Below are 18426 nucleotides of genomic sequence, written 5' to 3' on the forward strand. Positions count from 1 at the left end.
TGCCCCTACGCCCTGTTGCCCCTACGCCCTGTTGGCCCTACGCCCTGTTGGCCCTACGCCCTGTTGGCCCTACGCCCTGTTGCCCCTGCGCCCTGTTTCCCCTGCGTCCTGTTTCCCCTACGCCCTGTTTCCCCTACGCCCTGTTTCCCCTGCGTCCTGTTTCCCCTGCGTCCTGTTTCCCCTACGCCCTGTTGGCCCTACGCCCTGTTGCCCCTGCGCCCTGTTTCCCCTGCGTCCTGTTTCCCCTGCGTCCTGTTTCCCCTGCGTCCTGTTTCCCCTGCGTCCTGTTTCCCCTGCGTCCTGTTTCCCCTGCGTCCTGTTTCCCCTGCGTCCTGTTTCCCCTGCGTCCTGTTTCCCCTGCGTCCTGTTTCCCCTGCGTCCTGTTTCCCCTGCGTCCTGTTTCCCCTGCGTCCTGTTGCCCCTGCGTCCTGTTGCCCCTGCGTCCTGTTGCCCCTGCGTCCTGTTGCCCCTGCGTCCTGTTGCCCCTACGCCCGGTTCCCAGCTCTGTGTGCTACATCTGCTCCACATTCTCATCCGACATTGTTTGAGCCGACGACAGTTGGGGCCGTGAGCGCCTCTCAGTGACTGTAATCTTGCTCCTCACAAGTAGATGCTGAATGCTGCAGTACAGTGCGATAGATGTAAACACAATGCCTTAAATACGCTCAGGCCGTGTGGGAGAGGTGAATCAGAGCTGGGTCGGTGTGTCTTTTGATCATGTCCTTTAACATCCCGATCAGATTTCCCTCATGCTGATGGTCACTACCTTTTTTTCCAGTGGTCTTGTAGTCTAACGGTTATATGATTATCAACATTATAGATGCACTTATTGTTTAATTGACTGCACAACACTGTATTATCAGGGTTGGTGCAGTGCAAATTGCTGCTGTACTTTGTAGCTCTAAGCTCCAGGCCTGTACTGCAGCCCACATCCCACGCACACGGTCTCAGGAGCTCCCTCTCCCTCTCCCTCTCCCAGAGAGGAGACCCACAAGGTGGACGTCATCAAGTTTGCGCAGAACAAGGCGATGGAGTGCCTGCGCACAGACAGTCTGATGGATAAGGACTCGGCCTTCCTCATCTGGGAGTTCATCGTCCTGCTGTGCAGGCAGAATGGAGTGAGTCAGCCTTCTGTTACCGCGGAGGGTGGGATCAGGCCTGCAGCAGCTTCCAAATCCAGATTACACCCCGTAGTTTAAGTCCTGATAAAGTCCTATGCCTCGAAATGAGTATGCTAGTATGCACGTCCAATGTGCTGTTTAGTTGTTTAGTGTGTTTATTTATTTGTATTTTCTGTTTGCAATTATGCATTTCGTCGAGCATTGAAACCAGTCTATTGTGTGCATTGTATGTATGTATGTATATTGCAATTTGTAATTTGATATTCAACCTTTTGACCTTAACTTTTTTTTTTATTTGACCATTGCTCTGAAGGGTGTTCCCCCACCAAGTATTTAGTTTTATAAGAGGTCATTAGTTTCATAAGAGGCTGATTGTGTTGTCCTTAATGGGACATCAGAGATGAGCTGGTGAATGTTCTGTGGTGGCTGGCGGGTCTGCTCTCGTGCCTGGTGTGCGTGTGAGCCTCCTGTGGTCTCTCCCGCGCGCGGCAGACGGTGGTGGGGACGGACATCGCCGACCTGCTCCTGCGCGAGCACAAGTCCGTGTGGCTGCCGGGGAAGTCTCCCAACGAGGCCAACCTCATCGACTTCACCAACGAGCCCCTGGCGCGGGCCGAGGAGGAGCCGGGCTCCGGCCCGCTGTCCCTGCTGTCCGACACCTTCATGACCGTCCCCGAGAACGTGGGCAAGGAGACGGAGCGCTTCCGCGAGCTGCTGCTCTTCGGCAGGAAGAAGGTGAGCGCGCTGAGCTCAGGGGCCGTCTGCGCTGCCTGTGTAGGGCGGCCTGTAGTGTAGCGTAGCGGTTAAGGTACATGACTGGGGCGGCCTGTAGCGTAGCGTAGCGGTTAAGGTACATGACTGGGGCGGCCTGTAGCGTAGCGGTTAAGGTACATGACTGGGGCGGCCTGTAGCGTAGCGGTTAAGGTACATGACTGGGGCGGCCTGTAGCGTAGCCTAGCGGTTAAGGTACATGACTGGGGCGGCCTGTAGCGTAGCGGTGAAGGTACATGACTGGGGCGGCCTGTAGCGTAGCGTAGCGGTTAAGGTACATGACTGGGGCGGCCTGTAGCGTAGCGGTGAAGGTACATGACTGGGGCGGCCTGTAGCGTAGCGGTTAAGGTACATGACTGGGGCGGCCTGTAGCGTAGCGGTTAAGGTACATGACTGGGGCGGCCTGTAGCGTAGCGGTTAAGGTACATGACTGGGGCGGCCTGTAGCGTAGCGGTTAAGGTACATGACTGGGGCGGCCTGTAGCGTAGCGGTTAAGGTACATGACTGGGGCGGCCTGTAGCGTAGCGGTTAAGGTACATGACTGGGGCGGCCTGTAGCGTAGCGGTTAAGGTACATGACTGGGGCGGCCTGTAGCGTAGCGTAGCGGTTAAGGTACATGACTGGGGCGGTCTGTAGCGTAGCGGTTAAGGTACATGACTGGGGCGGCCTGTAGCGTAGCGGTTAAGGTACATGACTGGGGCGGCCTGTAGCGTAGTGGTTAAGGTACATGACTGGGGCGGCCTGTAGCGTAGCGGTTAAGGTACATGACTGGGGCGGCCTGTAGTGTAGCGGTTAAGGTACATGACTGGGGCGGCCTGTAGCGTAGCGGTTAAGGTACATGACTGGGGCGGCCTGTAGCGTAGCGGTTAAGGTACATGACTGGGGCGGCCTGTAGCGTAGCGGTTAAGGTACATGACTGGGGCAGCCTGTAGCGTAGTGGTTAAGGTACATGACTGGGGCGGCCTGTAGCGTAGTGGTTAAGGTACATGACTGGGGCAGCCTGTAGCGTAGTGGTTAATGTACATGACTGGGGCCCGCCTGTAGCGTAGTGGTTAAGGTACATGACTGGGACAGCCTGTAGCGTAGTGGCTAAGGTACATGACTGGGGCAGCCTGTAGCATAGTGGTTAAGGTACATGACTGGGGCGGCCTGTAGCGTCGTGGTTAAGGTACATGACTGGGACCCGCAAGGTCAGTGGTTCGATTCCCAGTGTAAACTTTTGGAAAAAGTAAGGAAAAAGCGCAACACTGCTACTTTACGGAGTTACCACTTTATTGGCAGACGTGCTGACGTTTTTTTGCCAGAAAATGGAGAGCTTCATTTATAGAGACATACAATAGGGAACACCCAATTTGCCATAGAGTCCCAACCAATGATTCAATCATTGATATGAAAAGACATTAGGACATAAAGGCAATACATACATTGTTGAAAAAAGACTTAACATCAGTCACAAATTTACATCTCCAACTGTTAAGCTTGATGGACATGGTTATTTTTTTCTCAGTGTTCGAATAGGAAAAAGTATACAGTTTTGCAGTCATGGAAAAATAAAACACATTGGTGCATGTTTTTAGAACTAGGCAGAGTTATAGCATCACATTCAAACATAGTTCTTCATTGAGTCCATTCTTAAAACTTTGCAAAGTGTATATCCAGAAGGCCTCACGTTGGAACAAAAGAGATTCTATGTCACCACCTCTTTTTAGTGTTTTAAAAAACTTAAATAGGTCCACCTGAGTGTTGAAAGAATTATCTTTACATACCGGCACGAAGGATAGGCCAGTGTAGCCACAATAAGATCCGCACAGCCGTTGGGCCCTTGAGCAAGGCCCTTAACCCTGCATTGCTCCAGGGGAGGATTGTCTCCTGCTCTGGATAAGAGCGTCTGCCAAATGCCAATAATGTAATATGTAACACGGCCAGCTGTAATTCTGCCCTCAACAGTGCCCTGGGGGCGGACAGTCCTGTCGAAAGGGGATTCTTGCGTTGTAATCTCGCGCCTGCATGTTTGCTTATCAATCGGGGGGGGGGAAACAAAGTTTAAAAGAGTGACTCCCATCAGATTTTGTGTTGTGGTTAGTGCAGGAGACCAGAGTTCAAGGCTCACCTGTTATTTGTTTCGCTCACTTTAAAAAATAAATATATATATATACACAATAACAGATCATGTTTTTCAACTCCGTCCAGGGGGTTTGGGGAAAGGCAAGCTTAACTGAAATCATTCCCTTGGAGCAACTCTCCAGTTGCTTTGGTAGTAACATCAAGCAAATTAGAGCCTTTTGCCCCCAGGGTGCTGTTGAGGGCAAAAACTGATTTGAGTGTGTAATACTGTGTGTTCCTCTGCCTCCCAGGACGCCTTGGAGTCTGCCATGAAGAACGGCCTTTGGGGACACGCCCTGCTGCTCGCCAGCAAGATGGACAACAGGACGCACGCACGGGTTATGACCAGGTGCGGTCTTCCTGCGGTCCTTCCCAGGGTCTCCGCTGTTTGCGCGTGTAGCCTTCAGGCTGTGGGGTAGGGTTCAGTTCAGTGTAGGGTAGGGTTGTGTGTAGTGTAGGGTCGGGCTAAGTGTAGGATCGGGCTGAGTGTAGGATCAGGCTAAGTGTAGGATCGGGCTGAGTGTAGGATCAGGCTAAGTGTAGGGTAGGGTCGGTTCGGATTCATTGTAGGGTATGGTTGGATTCAATGTAGGGTAGGGTTCAGGGTAGGATAGGGTTCAGTGTAGGGTCAGGTTCAGGGTAGGGTAGGGTTCAGCATCAAGTTGGGTTCAGTTTAGCTTTCGGGCTAGGCTTCATTGTGGTTTTTCTCAAATTTGACTGGGCCAAATTTACAGTTGTTGAAACTATTTACAGTTGTTGAAACTATAAATAATTTAAATTGGTGTTGAAAGTGCACAAACAGAACTGTGCTTGTGCCTCGTCCCCCCCCGCTGCTCAGGTTTGCCAACAGTCTGCCCATCAACGATCCGCTGCAGACTGTGTACCAGCTGATGTCTGGCAGGATGCCGGCTGCTGCAACTGTGAGTGCGACTAAAGCTGTCTGTCTGTGTCTGTCTGTGTCTGTGTCTGTGTGGGGGGTCTGTGTCTGTGTGGGTGTGTGTGGGGCTCTGTCTTTGTGTGTCTGTGTCTGTCTGTGTGGGTGGGTGTGTGTCTGTGTGTGTCTGTCTGTGTGTGTGTGGTATTTTGTGTTTGTTTTTGTTTCTTTATTTTTGTTTGTGTTGTGTTGTGTTTGTTTGTGTGTTGGGTATGTCGGGTATATGTCTCTGTCAGGGTTTTTTATTTTATTTATATGAGCCCAGTTGTCTTGTTCCCTCTGCTGCAGTGCTGTGGGGATGAGAAGTGGGGAGACTGGCGCCCCCATCTGGCCATGGTGCTGTCCAACCTCACACACGCACTGGACCTGGACTCTAGGACCATCGCCACCATGGGAGACACTCTGGGTATGGGAAAACGCTGACATCGCCCATGGCTTTCAGAAAAGTCTCTGGTTTAGCCCGGTCTGCTTGCAGGTCTCCATGGCTTATTTTGGGTGACACCTCCCTAGCTATAGGCAACGAATTATGAAGAATTATGTTTTTTGTGTATTTGAAAATACATGGTGTACACACATCCAAACGTTTGCACACAGCCTTGGTTTTACAGGTGTCCTGGTTCTGGGTGATAATCTAAAAATAGTCTTTAAGGTTTCATGATACTTGTTGGTTTAGACCCTTGGCAGTCAGGTTGAAATTGAATCGAAGCAGCTGCCTGACTCTGGCACTAGCAGCAGAGAGAGCACAGAGTCGCGCACTTACAGCTGATAAAATAGTGATTGTAAGTCTGTTGTAATTCAGTCAAGATGGTCGATCAGCTTTTTTCTAATTTCCTCATTTTTTTTGTTTGAAGAAATTCTATTTCTTGTCAAACTATACACAACTATTACTAGATCAATTTTAATAAGCATTATGGTTTTATATTTGTGTGTTGTGCAACATATTTATTTTCTTAAAATGACTTTTTCCCCCCAAATGGCTAGACTGTCCTGCCCTGTCGGGAGAATTAGTCCTTTGTGCTTCTCAGGTGCAACACCTGTCTCTCTCTGTCCTCTGCAGCCTCCAAAGGGCTGACCGATGCAGCCCACTTCTGCTACATCATGGCTCAGGTGGGCCTGGGCGTCTACACCAAGAAGAGCACCAAGATGGTGTTGATAGGCTCCAATCACAGGTGAGACGGCTCTTTCGGTCTGAGAACTCCACACACGGGCGGCTTGTTCTGTTTGGGCTGTTATGGCTCTGACAGGCTTTTAATCACAGCACCTGTTTTCATACATAATGTAGCAAATTCCTCAGATGCCCCTGTTTAATGTGGCCATACAGCCCTGCTTTTGAATTGGGTTCATGCTTTGCCATTGAGATTTCTTCTGGTCCTGGTCAGGCAAATTTTTTGTTTATTTATTTATTCTTTATTGTTGTGAATTAAAATCATGGACTTCATTTGTAATAGCCTTTCATCTTACGGTCCTGGTGCATTTCACACTGAACTGACCCTGAAATGTCCCCGTCTGGGTGATGCCTGGCAGCCATTTTGAGGTGGAGATGGAGGGATTAATTTTCAGCCTGTCTTCGGTTCTCTCAATGCACGCTCTGTCCTTGCAGTTTGCCGTTCTTCAAGTTTGCCTCCAACGAAGCGATCCAGCGAACCGAGGCGTATGAGTACGCTCAGTCTCTGGGCTCCCAGCCCTGCTCCTTACCCAACTTCCAGGTCAGTGCCTCTCTCCTCAGCCCTCTCCTCTCCGCATGAATGGACTTCACTCGCAACCACTTTGGAAAGCGAGTCGTGCTTCTGGTTGTTATCATGTTGCATATTGTAGCTTGTGTATCTGTGGAGCTGTTTGGGCAGGCCAGTGACATCTCTCAGACTCTTCTTAGTGTTATGGTGTTAGATTACTGTGTTAGATTAAAGCCTTTGATTGGACATGCCCACAACCTACCACCCTGATGAAGCTGACTTGAACATGTTTATTCATGTTTATGAATCCAGTCCCACACTCGGGGTGTTTGGTTCTGCCTGTGAGTGCTGAGGGGGATTGAGTGTCTTTTTTGGGCTGTTGTCTCTGACGTGGTTGCTGGGTGACGGCTCTTCTCCTCCCGCAGGTGTTCAAGTTCATCTACGCCTGCAGGCTGGCCGAGGCAGGGCTGTCTGCACAGGCCTTCCACTACTGTGAGGTCGTCGCCAGGACCCTGCTGTGCATGCCCTCCTACCACTCTCCTGTGTTCATCAGCCAGCTTATACAGGTCTGGACAACACACACACACACACACACACACACACACACACACACACACACACACACACACACACACACACACACACACACACACACACACATACACATACACACACACACACACACACACTGCCCTCCTACCACTCTCCTGTGTTCATCAGCCAGCTTATACAGGTCTGTACACACACACACACACACACGCACTGCCCTCCTACCACTCTCCTGTGTTCATCAGCCAGCTTATACAGGTCTGGACACACGCGCGCGCGCGCACACACACACACACACACACACACACACACACACACACACACTGCCCTCCTACCACTCTCCTGTGTTCATCAGCCAGCTTATACAGGTCTGGACACGCGCGCGCACACACACACGCACACACACACACAAACACACTGCCCTCCTACCACTCTCCTGTGTTCTTCAGCCAGCTTATACAGGTCTGTACATACACACACACACACTCAAACATCCTCCGTTAGTGCAGTTTGTTGTTAGAGGGTAAACCTCCTCGTCTGTGTCGTAACCCTGCGGTGTGGCTTGCAGATGGTGGTGAAGCTGCGCTTCTTCGACCCTCAGCTGAAGGAGAAGCCGGAGCAGGAGCTGTTCGTGGAGCCTGACTGGCTGACGCACCTGCGGCAGCTGGACGGACAGATCAAGGTGAGTGAGTGTGAGCTGCAGAGCGCCCAGGGCTGCTCGTGTGGGCCGCGGCACCTCCGCACGTCTGTACCAACTCACAGCTCGTTACAGGCACAGGACTGAACACACACGCTCCATCATCACTTTATTATGTGGACCTGTACACCAGCTTGTTAATGCAAATGTTTCATCTGCCAATCATGTGGCAGCAGCTAAATGCATAAAAGCATGCAGATGTGGTCAAGAGGTTCGGCTGTTTTTCAGAATTGGGAAGAAATGTGATCTAAGTGACTTAGACTGTGGAATGATTGTTGGTGCCAGGCATGGGTGGTTTGAGTATCTCAGAAACTGCTGCTCTAGTGTTTGCAGAGAATGTTGTGGAAAACAAAAGATCCAGTGAGCAGCAGTTCTGCAGGCAGAAACGTGTTATTAATGTGAGCGGTCAGTGGAGAAGGGCCAGACGGGTCGAAGCTGACAGGAAGGTGACAGTAACGCAAATAACCACACATTACGACAGTAAGAGCTTCTCTGAACACACAACTTGTCAAACATCGAATTGGATAGGCAACAACAGCAGATAAGTCTAATAAATACCTAATCCAGTTCTCACTGAGTATATGTGTGTCAGTCATCACATGATGTTGAACTTTGAAGTGTGATATCAAAGTTTGTTTTGACTGAATTATTCCACAGACAATAATTCATTAAAAAATACATAATTTGTTACTAACCGTATGAAACCATGGATGCAGACACAAAGTGCTGGGTGCTCTGCTTCTTGGTCCGAAGTCTTATTTTGCCTTCACACATTACAGGTTTTATGACGTGTGCCTTCATCGTGTTGTCTGTAGTTACTCAGTGATATGTTAGTGGTCTGCAATAGAGCATATTCTATTATTTTAACTTAGGAATTCTGTTTATTTTATGCGAGATGTAACTTTAGCTGTCAGGAGCAGGTGCCTTTGCCGTCATGCGGGAGTCTGACCCCTGTGTGCACTTTGACCCCTGTGTGCACTTTGACCTGTGTACACTTTGACCTGTGTTAATCTCTGGTTAATCTCCGAGTGCACTGTGGCCCAACAGGTCGGGTTTCTTCTATTCTCAGCAGTGCAGCAGCTCTGGACTTAAGTGTGCAAATGTGGATAACTGCTATTGGTCATGCATACAGTTTGTGATTTTATTTCTAGAATTACATTTTGACAATAAACCATTGCTGGTATATTGACCACGATCACGGTTTTCCGCACCCTTACCACCACACATAATAATACTCATAAATGTGTGTGCGTTCTAGTTCTTAGCTTGGTATTTAATTACACGTATGCAGAATATTATTTTGTTTTTAATTTGCTGGCAGCTCTATAAATTACCCTGGTTCAAACCTGTACTTGAGCACATTGCAGTCATTAGGATACACTGCATTCTGCAGCTGTAGCCGGTACTCATACATATGTCAGATAAGATATGATTGAGTCAGTGAAATAATTAAGAGCAGAAATTGGAACAGATCGGCCCTTGTTGTGCACCCCTGCTATAGTGCGTCTCAGCATTGGATGTTCAGTGTTATTAAGCATCCTGTGCTGGTCTCTTCTGTCCCCTACAGGATGGGGTTATATCCTACAATGCGGACAGGGCCACGCCCCAGCAGTATGCCTGCAGTACCCCCAGCTCCGAGTTTGACCAGCCCAGCCCCCCAGACCCAATGGGGATGCCCCAGGACATGCCAGGCCCTTCCCCAGATAACCCCTTAATGTCCTCCCTAATGCCGAACCCAGGGCCGCCTACGGCCGGGGTTCAGCTCATGCCCCCAGGTACTCAGCAGTGTGGTGTGCGTGGTGTGCGTGGTGTGCGTGGTGTGTCTGGTGTCTGGTGTCAGTCTGGTGTGTGTTTGTGTGTGTGAGAGAATCTCAGTGAAGTCCTTGTGCATGATTGTATATGTGTGGGTGGATATGAAAGTAACCATGCCTGGTCCCTCTCTCTCAGCACCCGCCACCATTCTGGAGGACGGGATGCCCTCCATGCCCCAGGTTCTGCCCCCCACCGATGGAGTCTCCTTCTACCCAGTACCACCCACTCAGCTCGGCATGGGCCCTGGCCCTCTGCCAGTCCCAGAGAGCCAGGTACCCGGGTTCCCCCCTCCAGGACAAAACTACCCCCCTCCAGGACAAAACTACCCCCCTCCTCAAGGGCAGAACTTCCCTCCTCAAGGGCAGAACTTCCCTCCTCAAGGGCAAAACTTCCCTCCTCAAGGGCAAAACTTCCCCCCTCCAGGGCAAAGCTTTGCCCCACCCTACCACCCCGAACAGCCAGAGATGTACCCAGGACCCCCAATGCCACCACAGATGTCCCCCCAGATGTCCTCCCAGAACAGCCCCACACAGCCTCACCCTGCGCCCCTTGAGCACCAGTTCCCACACCCGAGCTCCCAGCCCTCCTCCCCCTCCCGAAGCTCCTTTCCCCAGCAGATGGACTTCTATGACCAGATGGTACACACGGTGAGTTCCCCACGGGTCAGTATTGGGGCCCAACTGACACCTTCTTTTCTCTTACCACTGCCTCCTGAACGGTTTTGTCTTTTGAGAGACAGAGAGGGCAGTGCTGTGTTTTTGCATGGTCAAGTTAACTGCTGGTCTGGGTTTGGTTGTGTCTGACCAGGCCCCGGGAAGGAGGTCCAGAACCACTTCACAGTCCTCGGCACACATGGTACAGTCCAGCCTCCGGACGTTCTGCTCTCTCTCTCTGCCAGCTTGTGTCCTTCCCTCCATTTTTCCATTCATCCAGCGTTTCCTCCTCATTCTCACCACGCATGTCTTTGACTTCTCCTCTCCCGTCACTCCTGACACACCACAGTTCCTCCTCTGCCATTGCTCTTCCTGTATCCTCTGCGGTTTTCCGGGGAATGTCACGGTCCTTCTGGGCTGCTCTGACGCGTCTCCTGAGTTCACGTCCTCTCGCTTGCCCTCTGTCCCCAGCAACCTCCAGGACGGCGCTCCCGCACCACATCCGAATCCTCCACCCACTCCATGGGACGGGAGCGGAGCAATTCGGCAGCCAAGCAGACCTCGCCCCCTCCCCCACCCATACCCGAGCAGCCTCCCCACAGGGAGGAGCCCAAAAAGCTAAAGAAGGACTCTCCCAAAAAGGTGGGTGATCATGACCACGCAGAAGTACCCATGTACTGTACTTTTTTACGTTTTTAACTAGTAATATATTATTGTACATTTATGCAAGTTAAAATGCAACATTTAAAAACAGTTCAGAGAAGTTTCCCAAATTGAGTTTTTAATGAACGCATTCATGAAAGACATTTTTTTGTGTTGAGAAAATAGTTAAATCGGTACTGAGTCTGTGTCCCTCTCAGGGTGGTGGAGGTGGCTGGTTGAACTGGCTTTATCGCAAGGGGAAGAATGAGGCTCACTTGCCTGATGACAAGAATAAATCGGTGAGGGGCTCTGTGGTCTTCATTTAAAGGATTCCTCTGGAAACTGGGCTGAAGTGAAGTGCTTTGAAATCTGTCCATTCACTTCCTGTCATTAACCATTTCAGGGTTACTTCCTGTAAATGTTACAAATGATGAGCTATGTTAAAAAGCGCTTGCTAGCATACTACTCATACTAAATTTCAGGCTGATTTTCATTGAAATGTAGCATGCGGTTTCGAACACAGCCATGGTTTCGAAAACTAAAGAAATTGTTCAACTTGATATGATTCTAGTAGAAATATATATTTTCTTTTTTGCATCATCAGATTGTTTGGGATGAGAAGAAACAGAGATGGGTGAACCTGGATGAACCGGAAGAGGAGGTAATGACTTACTCATCAGGCCGGATGGCATGTGCGTGTGAGGGGGTGTGCCTACAGTCGTGAGCTGAGGTGTGTTCATTTCCCCCACAGAGCAAGCCTCCTCCACCGCCGCCTTCAAGCTTCCCAAAAATGGGTCCTCAGATGGGGCCGGGAGGGCCAGGCGGGCCCCCCACTGGGGGACCCCCCGTGAACATCTTCTCTCGGAAAGCAGGTGAGGTGTGGAGACGGCTGGCGCTGCATTCACGTCATAAGGGAGTTGCCTTCTACGGACTGTGTAGGAAACGTGACTCCGATATCTCCAACCTGGCAGTGAAAACCCAGAACTGTGTAACAGCAGCAGGAAAATTGGTTCCAGGACTATGAACTTGCCAGCCTTAGGAGTTAGCTAAATTATAGTATTGTTTTATTTGCTTAATATTTCCACACCGTTTAACATTTATTTTAGACACCATTTTGAGCGTACGATGCGTGAACACTTCCAAGTCGCAGCAATGGGTAGTCTTCTGATGGTTTTTCCCCATATGCTGAGTATGCGGCAGTAGTACTGATTAGTGCCAGCCTGTACCACCGGCATGGCTGCAGTCCCTGGGGGGTGATGCTGCTCCTGTTGGTGGTTCTGCTGCCGTTTCCCCGGCTCACGCCTGAGAGCGTCTCTCCACAGGCACCAAGGCCCGGTATGTGGACGTGATGAACCCGGGCGGGACCAGGCCCGCCGGTTTGGCCCCCGCCCCGGCGGATCTCTTCGCCCCCCTGGCGCCCATGCCCATGCCCACCAACCTCTTCGTGCCCGGAGCAGGTCCCACGCTTTCTGCTTTCTCTCTGATTTGTGTTCAGATTATCTCGGGTTTTTTTTTTTTGGAAGAAGCTAAAGCAAGTGTTGAGCATAAGGGAGCGTGTGGGATCACTGGGGTTGAGTGTAAGGGTGTATTGGTGAGTGAGAGATCACTGGGGTTGAGTGTAAGGGTGTATTGGTGAGTGAGAGAGCACTAGGGTTGAGTGTAAGGGTATATTGGTGAGTGAGAGAGCACTAGGGTTGAGTGTAAGGGTGTATTGGTGAGTGAGATCACTGGGGTTGAGTGTAAGGGTGTATTGGTGAGTGAGAGAGCACTAGGGTTGTGGTGAAGGGTGTATTGGTGAGTGAGAGAGCACTAGGGTTGTGGTGAAGGGTGTATTGGTGAGTGAGAGAGCACTAGGGTTGTGGTGAAGGGTGTATTGGTGAGTGAGAGAGCACTAGGGTTGAGTGTAAGGGTGTATTGGTGAGTGAGAGAGCACTAGGGTTGAGTGTAAGGGTGTAGTGGTGAGTGAGATCACTGGGGTTGAGTGTAAGGGTGTATTGGTGAGTGAGAGAGCACTAGGGTTGTGGTGAAGGGTGTATTGGTGAGTGAGAGAGCACTAGGGTTGTGGTGAAGGGTGTATTGGTGAGTGAGAGAGCACTAGGGTTCAATGTAAGGGTGTATTGGTGAGTGAGAGAGCACTAGGGTTGTGGTGAAGGGTGTATTGGTGAGTGAGAGAGCACTAGGGTTGTGGTGAAGGGTGTATTGGTGAGTGAGAGAGCACTAGGGTTGTGGTGAAGGGTGTATTGGTGAGTGAGAGAGCACTGGGGTTGAGTGTAAGGGTGTATTGGTGAGTGAGAGAGCACTAGGGTTGAGTGTAAGGGTGTATTGGTGAGTGAGAGAGCACTAGGGTTGAGTGTAAGGGTGTATTGGTGAGTGAGAGAGCACTAGGGTTGAGTGTAAGGGTGTATTGGTGAGTGAGAGAGCACTAGGGTTGAGTGTAAGGGTGTATTGGTGAGTGAGAGAGCACTAGGGTTGAGTGTAAGGGTGTATTGGTGAGTGAGAGAGCACTAGGGTTGTGGTGAAGGAGGCCTCTTTTCTGACTGCAGCACCAGAGGAGCAGCAGCCCATGGAGGGGAGCGTTCCAGAGACCAGCGGTAACCCAGAGCAGGACCAGCCCGTCCCAAGTGCCGCACCCCAGGTGAGACCCAACCTATAGTAACATTCTGTGTTTAATGTCAGGTGTATTGGTGTGGATGAATTTTAAATTGGTTTTGACGTTGTTTTTTTTGTGTGATTCACATGTTGAAATTCTGATGTTCCAGATGTTCAACCCAACACTGCTCCCTCCTGGCTCAGAGGGAGCAGCAGCGATGGAGGGGGAGGTGAGACACTTCTGACCTTTTTCTAGAGAAGAAGTCTTTGTTTGAGGGGGCTGTCATCCGACCATCCTATGCCATGCCCCATTGCAACATGGAGTCAAATTCTCTGAGCATCCAGTCATCCAGGCTACATCCCCTGGGGTCTTGTGTGCAAGTAGCTGCTCTTAATCCTTGGCAATCCATTAACATGCAGCAGAAGTATATAACCATGCTCAATCTGCAATAAGCAAGTGGGGCCAGTGGTATCGACCGAATTAGCTGGGCTGTTAATGAGGGCCATGCTGCTTGTGTGCGTGTGCGTTTGTGTGACTGAGAGACTTTGAGAGAATGTGTGTGTACCTTTTGACTTGAAGCAATCAAATTTCAATTAATTACTGGGGGTGTAATTACTCATTTTAAGTGCCTGGACAGGTAAAACAGTGACTTGCTGGCTCGAGTTTCTTTATTTGATTTCAGTTGCCAATTGCCTTGTCATTTCTGATGAGAAACGGTTTATATCCCTCTCTGCTCCAGGCACTTAAAACCTCCTGAATCTGCACATTTTTTTTTTGCCCTCATGAAAAGCCTGTCTCAGAGCGGAAGCTTGGGGCCCGAGACTTGCATGTATTAATTTTGGTTTGTGGTGTTTTTTTGTTTTTTTTTCGTTTGTTTGTTCATTTATTCCTGCTGTTTTTAGCTCTCACGCTCTAGCTCAATGAGTTCTTTATCACGTGAAGTGAGTCAGCATTTAAACCAGGTACATCCGGCTGGGCTTCTGTAGCCCTACCCATCCGCCATGCCGTGTCACGCCCCCCCCCCCGCACACACGCCACACCGCACACGTCTGCTCCCTCTGCCTCTAGCACGGCGTGTCCTCGGCCGGCCTCGCCTGCGCTCTGCCACACCGCAGTACGGACTGCGCCTCCCGGCACTGATCTGGGTTCAGCTGAAGCGGCCGCATTTCAGCTCTCGGCGATCAGTGCTCGGGGGCGCTGTCCGTCTGTGAGGTCACGTCACAGAGTGGGTTGAGTCGATGAGTTTCCTGAGAGCTGGCTCGCAGTGAAAATGTATAGCCTCCTATTTCTGATCTGATGAGCAAGTCGTGGCACCTTGACGAAACCTGTAAACAGTCCAGATCGGGGTCAAACGTGTGATTCTTTCCAACGCTTTACTGAGCTTGTCTGGTGTATTGGAACCGATGAAGTACTCTCAGAAGAGGACCTTTCTGGTCATCTTGGTTGGCTCAATTGCACCAGGCAAGATCAGTCGAGCACAGCAAAGTATTTGAATCCAAAACAATGAACGTATTTGACCCAGGTCAGAAAGGATCCAATGAAGAGTACCAGATGTCAGGTACAGGGATAACCTCATTAATTTAGCATTGCTGGAGGCAGAGCTGTCACTGCCCCTGTCTGTCACTCCTGATGGCCACATGTGCATGCCATGCCTACATATAACCCCTCACGCTCTGCATGCTTGTTATTAACATCAGTGGACGTGTCCATCATCCACCACATGCCCACGCCTCATGCCACGGTGGAACTGGGTGGGAGGGCCTGGTTGAGGTCACACGGCCTTTCTGTTGGGGGATCCGCGAGCCGAGCCCTGCGCCACCCGCTGGGTACGCTCGACCGCGGTGCTGATGTCATCCCTTCTTTACTCCATGAGTCAGAGGTCAAAGGTCGGAGAGCGGGGGGGGGGGGGCTAAGAATTCAAACCTGATACCTCTGTTCAGATGGAAGCCAAGGTGTTTTTCCACACACAGAGTGGTTTTCATTTTGTCAATATGTCAAATGAAAAAGGCGGCCTCCAGACCCATGGAATAAAGGGGTACCTGGCCGTGGGCCGTCAGGACTAATGAGTGTCTCCTGCAGGCTCAGGCCCAGCCCCCTCCCCAGGGAGGCCCACCCGCTGGAGGTGTGACTTTCTACAACCCCTCCCAGTTTGCACAGGTGAGACATCCCGTCCTGACGTGATTTCATCAGCAACGTGGGTTTGGCTTCCGAGTAAAGTTACATAGGCTACATTTATATTGGTTATTACAGAATTGCCCATTTTTTGCCCATCTCGTGATGAAGTGATCTTCCTTGGACCCTTTCAGCCCCAAGCCCAAGATCCCAAGGGGTTTTGGCTTTGGTTGAGAAAATATATAATGTTTAGAGTTTAATATTGTTTTAAAGGGGCTCAAAACAATAGTATGGCAGTCATTTCCATTGGTTGAAAAGGTATCAGGTCACTCGGGACTGAAAGGGTTAAACTTTAATGTAAGTGTTTGACGTTAATTTAAGTGTGCTGTAAGGGTCCTTTAAAACAGCGGGTGATTTGGAAAGGGGTTAATCAGCTGAGTTGCCACACAATTCTGTTGACCGTGCCATTGCTTTCATATCATGGCTATGACGCTGCACTAATGTGCTTTATTTTTGGGTCTTCTAGCCCAGCGCCCCGTCGGGAGGAGGCCGACCGGGTCGGTTCGGTCAGAGGAAGTACCCCGCGATGAAGTAGACTCTGCCAGGACCGGCTGAAGAGGTGGCCTGGTTCTGCAGCTGACTGTCAGGCTCTGTGACACTCACTGCCCCCCCCCCCTTGGACGTCTGAATAAAAAGCACACTCATTAGCTTCGATTCCATACCCGCTTCATATGCTACTGCCGTTTTGTGTGAAGACGGCTTTTATCAAATTCAGATTTCATTTCAGTCTTAATCTCTTCAGGTTCTTTCTTTCGTCCCCCTGGAATGCACACAGGTGCAGATGTGCGGTTGGCCTACTTTGGTATCCCCCTAGCTTCAGAGGCCCTCTGTGATCGTATGCACCATGTGATCCAGGCCCTCCAGTGAGCTTCATCTCTGAAGCACGTCAGGGCACTTCATCAGTGCTTGATGATGACGCGGGAAACCTGGAGTCAACAGACCGCGATGTTGACCAACCTTACCACCTTGTAAAATGTTGACATGTTGGCACCTGGAGTTTGGTTATTCAGTGCAGAACCTTATCTTAGGGTGCAGAAGGCCTGTATGACGTTTCTTTTGTGAGGGCGGGTTTAAGGATGGCTTACTCTGTGCTGCCAGGCGTGTCACTCTCCTGACAGTCTGCCGAACGCCGATCAGAACCGCAAGTTCCATTGGATCCTTGACCATTTCATCACAAGGCAGAAAAGTTTTGAGTTTCTTTTCTTTCTTTCTTTTTTTTTTTTTTTTTTAGTGATTTCCTTTAAGTTTAAGTGTAGGTGAACTTTCAGTTCAGTGCCACTGAGTGGCCTGCGACCCCCCTTTCCCCCCCGCTCTCTGATTGTTTTTATTCCTCCGTACTCGTGTAGCTTCTCTGGTGTCCCTGAACGTGCTGCTGAGGTGGGACTGGTCTGTCAGAGCACGGAATTGTGTGAATTTTTAAGTGCAATATCATTCATCCCCCTTCCCCCCCCCCCCCCCCCCCCCGTTGCCCCCCTGCTTAAATTAGACATTTACTTGAGGGTGGAAAGCATAGTTCAGTTACCATACGCAAATCATAACCCAAGGCTCCTATAATGCAGAAGCCTTGAAGTTAACCTTTTACAAGTGTTGAATTGTTGTTCATTTGGAATATTTATTGAACTTGCTTGCCCATTATTAGCCATGGTCTTAATGACGCTCAACTGTGACCATTCTAAAGTCCCAGAGAAACGGCAGATCTTACAGGAAGGGTGAAAGAGTACCATTTTCACAGCAGGGTTCAGGACTGAACACCATTTTTAATTGTCATAAATCTATCCAAATATTTGTATATCTGATTCAGATTGTATTTATGACCTGTAGTCAAGTGTGCAAAGCGACTAATATTTCTGAGTTAACCTTGAATGCAGTTAATCTCTACATTTACACCTTGATCATTTGTATCAAACGCTTCAGTGTATGGAACTATCATGGAAGTATGTCAAGTGAGAGGAGATTATCTGCGCAATTCCCGGTCTCCTGCAATGTTTTATCCTTTGGCTAACTGTTGTGATTAACCCCCCTCCCCCCAATGTCATCTGTAATGTATCCAGAATCCTTTGCTTCAATACAGTTTCTGAAGCTGAGTTTCCATGTAGACTGCTGAATACTTTTAATTCAAATGGTTTCCTTCATTTGAAGGAAGCTCTTGATTTTCCTAAGTGTTTAGAATTGACATTGTAAAATTCTTGACAACAGAAGCAAAACTTAAAAATGATAATAAAAATATTTTTGCGCTCTTGAGCACTTTGAAAGTATGCTGTGTATCTGTGTAACCTTTGTGATTGCACTCTCCATTCCTCTCTTACAGCTTATTGATTGTCCTGGACTTGTACAAACAGATTTTTAAGCATATCCAACATTTTGGACTGTTAATAAAATTTATCAAGCCATATTCTCAGTTCAGTTTCATTTGGACAAAATGCCACTGTGAAATCATTTTCAAAGTAACATAAAATATTTGGATAGCCCCGTTCATGCAAAACATGCAGTAAAATGTTTATTTTTTCAAGTATTTAAATTAAAGCAAATAATAAACTAGTTATTTTGCATTTAAAAGGAGAAAACTGTTTTAAAAGATCAACTAAAACATACAGTATGTATAAACACACATATGGTAGGAAATGCCAGGGGCCTTGACAATAGGCAGGTTAAAAGTTAAGGCAGTAAAACACCACTGGGAGGAAAAGAAAAAAACCGTTTTGGGTGTCT

At 49.4% G+C, this 18426-nt stretch overlaps 1 protein-coding gene across 4 annotated transcripts in view; it reads left to right on the forward strand.

The window, feature by feature from the left end:
- sec16a (SEC16 homolog A, endoplasmic reticulum export factor) overlaps positions 1-17972 on the forward strand; it is a 28067-nt gene extending 10095 nt beyond the window's left edge. For 2 of the 4 annotated variants that reach the window (XM_061262361.1, XM_061262362.1), the window contains exons 9-30: positions 980-1118; positions 1614-1856; positions 4247-4344; positions 4834-4915; positions 5218-5335; positions 5987-6098; positions 6530-6635; positions 7028-7168; positions 7720-7833; positions 9416-9623; positions 9796-10307; positions 10468-10515; positions 10785-10955; positions 11174-11254; positions 11560-11616; positions 11707-11827; positions 12278-12412; positions 13499-13590; positions 13715-13774; positions 14448-14507; positions 15625-15702; positions 16184-17972. In XM_061262361.1, the coding sequence (XP_061118345.1) occupies positions 980-1118; positions 1614-1856; positions 4247-4344; positions 4834-4915; positions 5218-5335; positions 5987-6098; positions 6530-6635; positions 7028-7168; positions 7720-7833; positions 9416-9623; positions 9796-10307; positions 10468-10515; positions 10785-10955; positions 11174-11254; positions 11560-11616; positions 11707-11827; positions 12278-12412; positions 13499-13590; positions 13715-13774; positions 14448-14507; positions 15625-15702; positions 16184-16252 (2845 nt within the window). In that variant the 3' untranslated portion in view covers positions 16253-17972. The remainder of the gene's footprint in view (positions 1-979; positions 1119-1613; positions 1857-4246; positions 4345-4833; positions 4916-5217; positions 5336-5986; positions 6099-6529; positions 6636-7027; positions 7169-7719; positions 7834-9415; positions 9624-9795; positions 10308-10467; positions 10516-10784; positions 10956-11173; positions 11255-11559; positions 11617-11706; positions 11828-12277; positions 12413-13498; positions 13591-13714; positions 13775-14447; positions 14508-15624; positions 15703-16183) is intronic. The other 2 variants (XM_061262364.1, XM_061262363.1) reach the window with 2 other exon arrangements.
- Positions 17973-18426: the final 454 nt, after the last annotated feature.

This window comes from Conger conger, chromosome 12, assembly GCF_963514075.1.
Source record: "Conger conger chromosome 12, fConCon1.1, whole genome shotgun sequence".
NCBI lineage: Eukaryota > Metazoa > Chordata > Actinopteri > Anguilliformes > Congridae > Conger > Conger conger.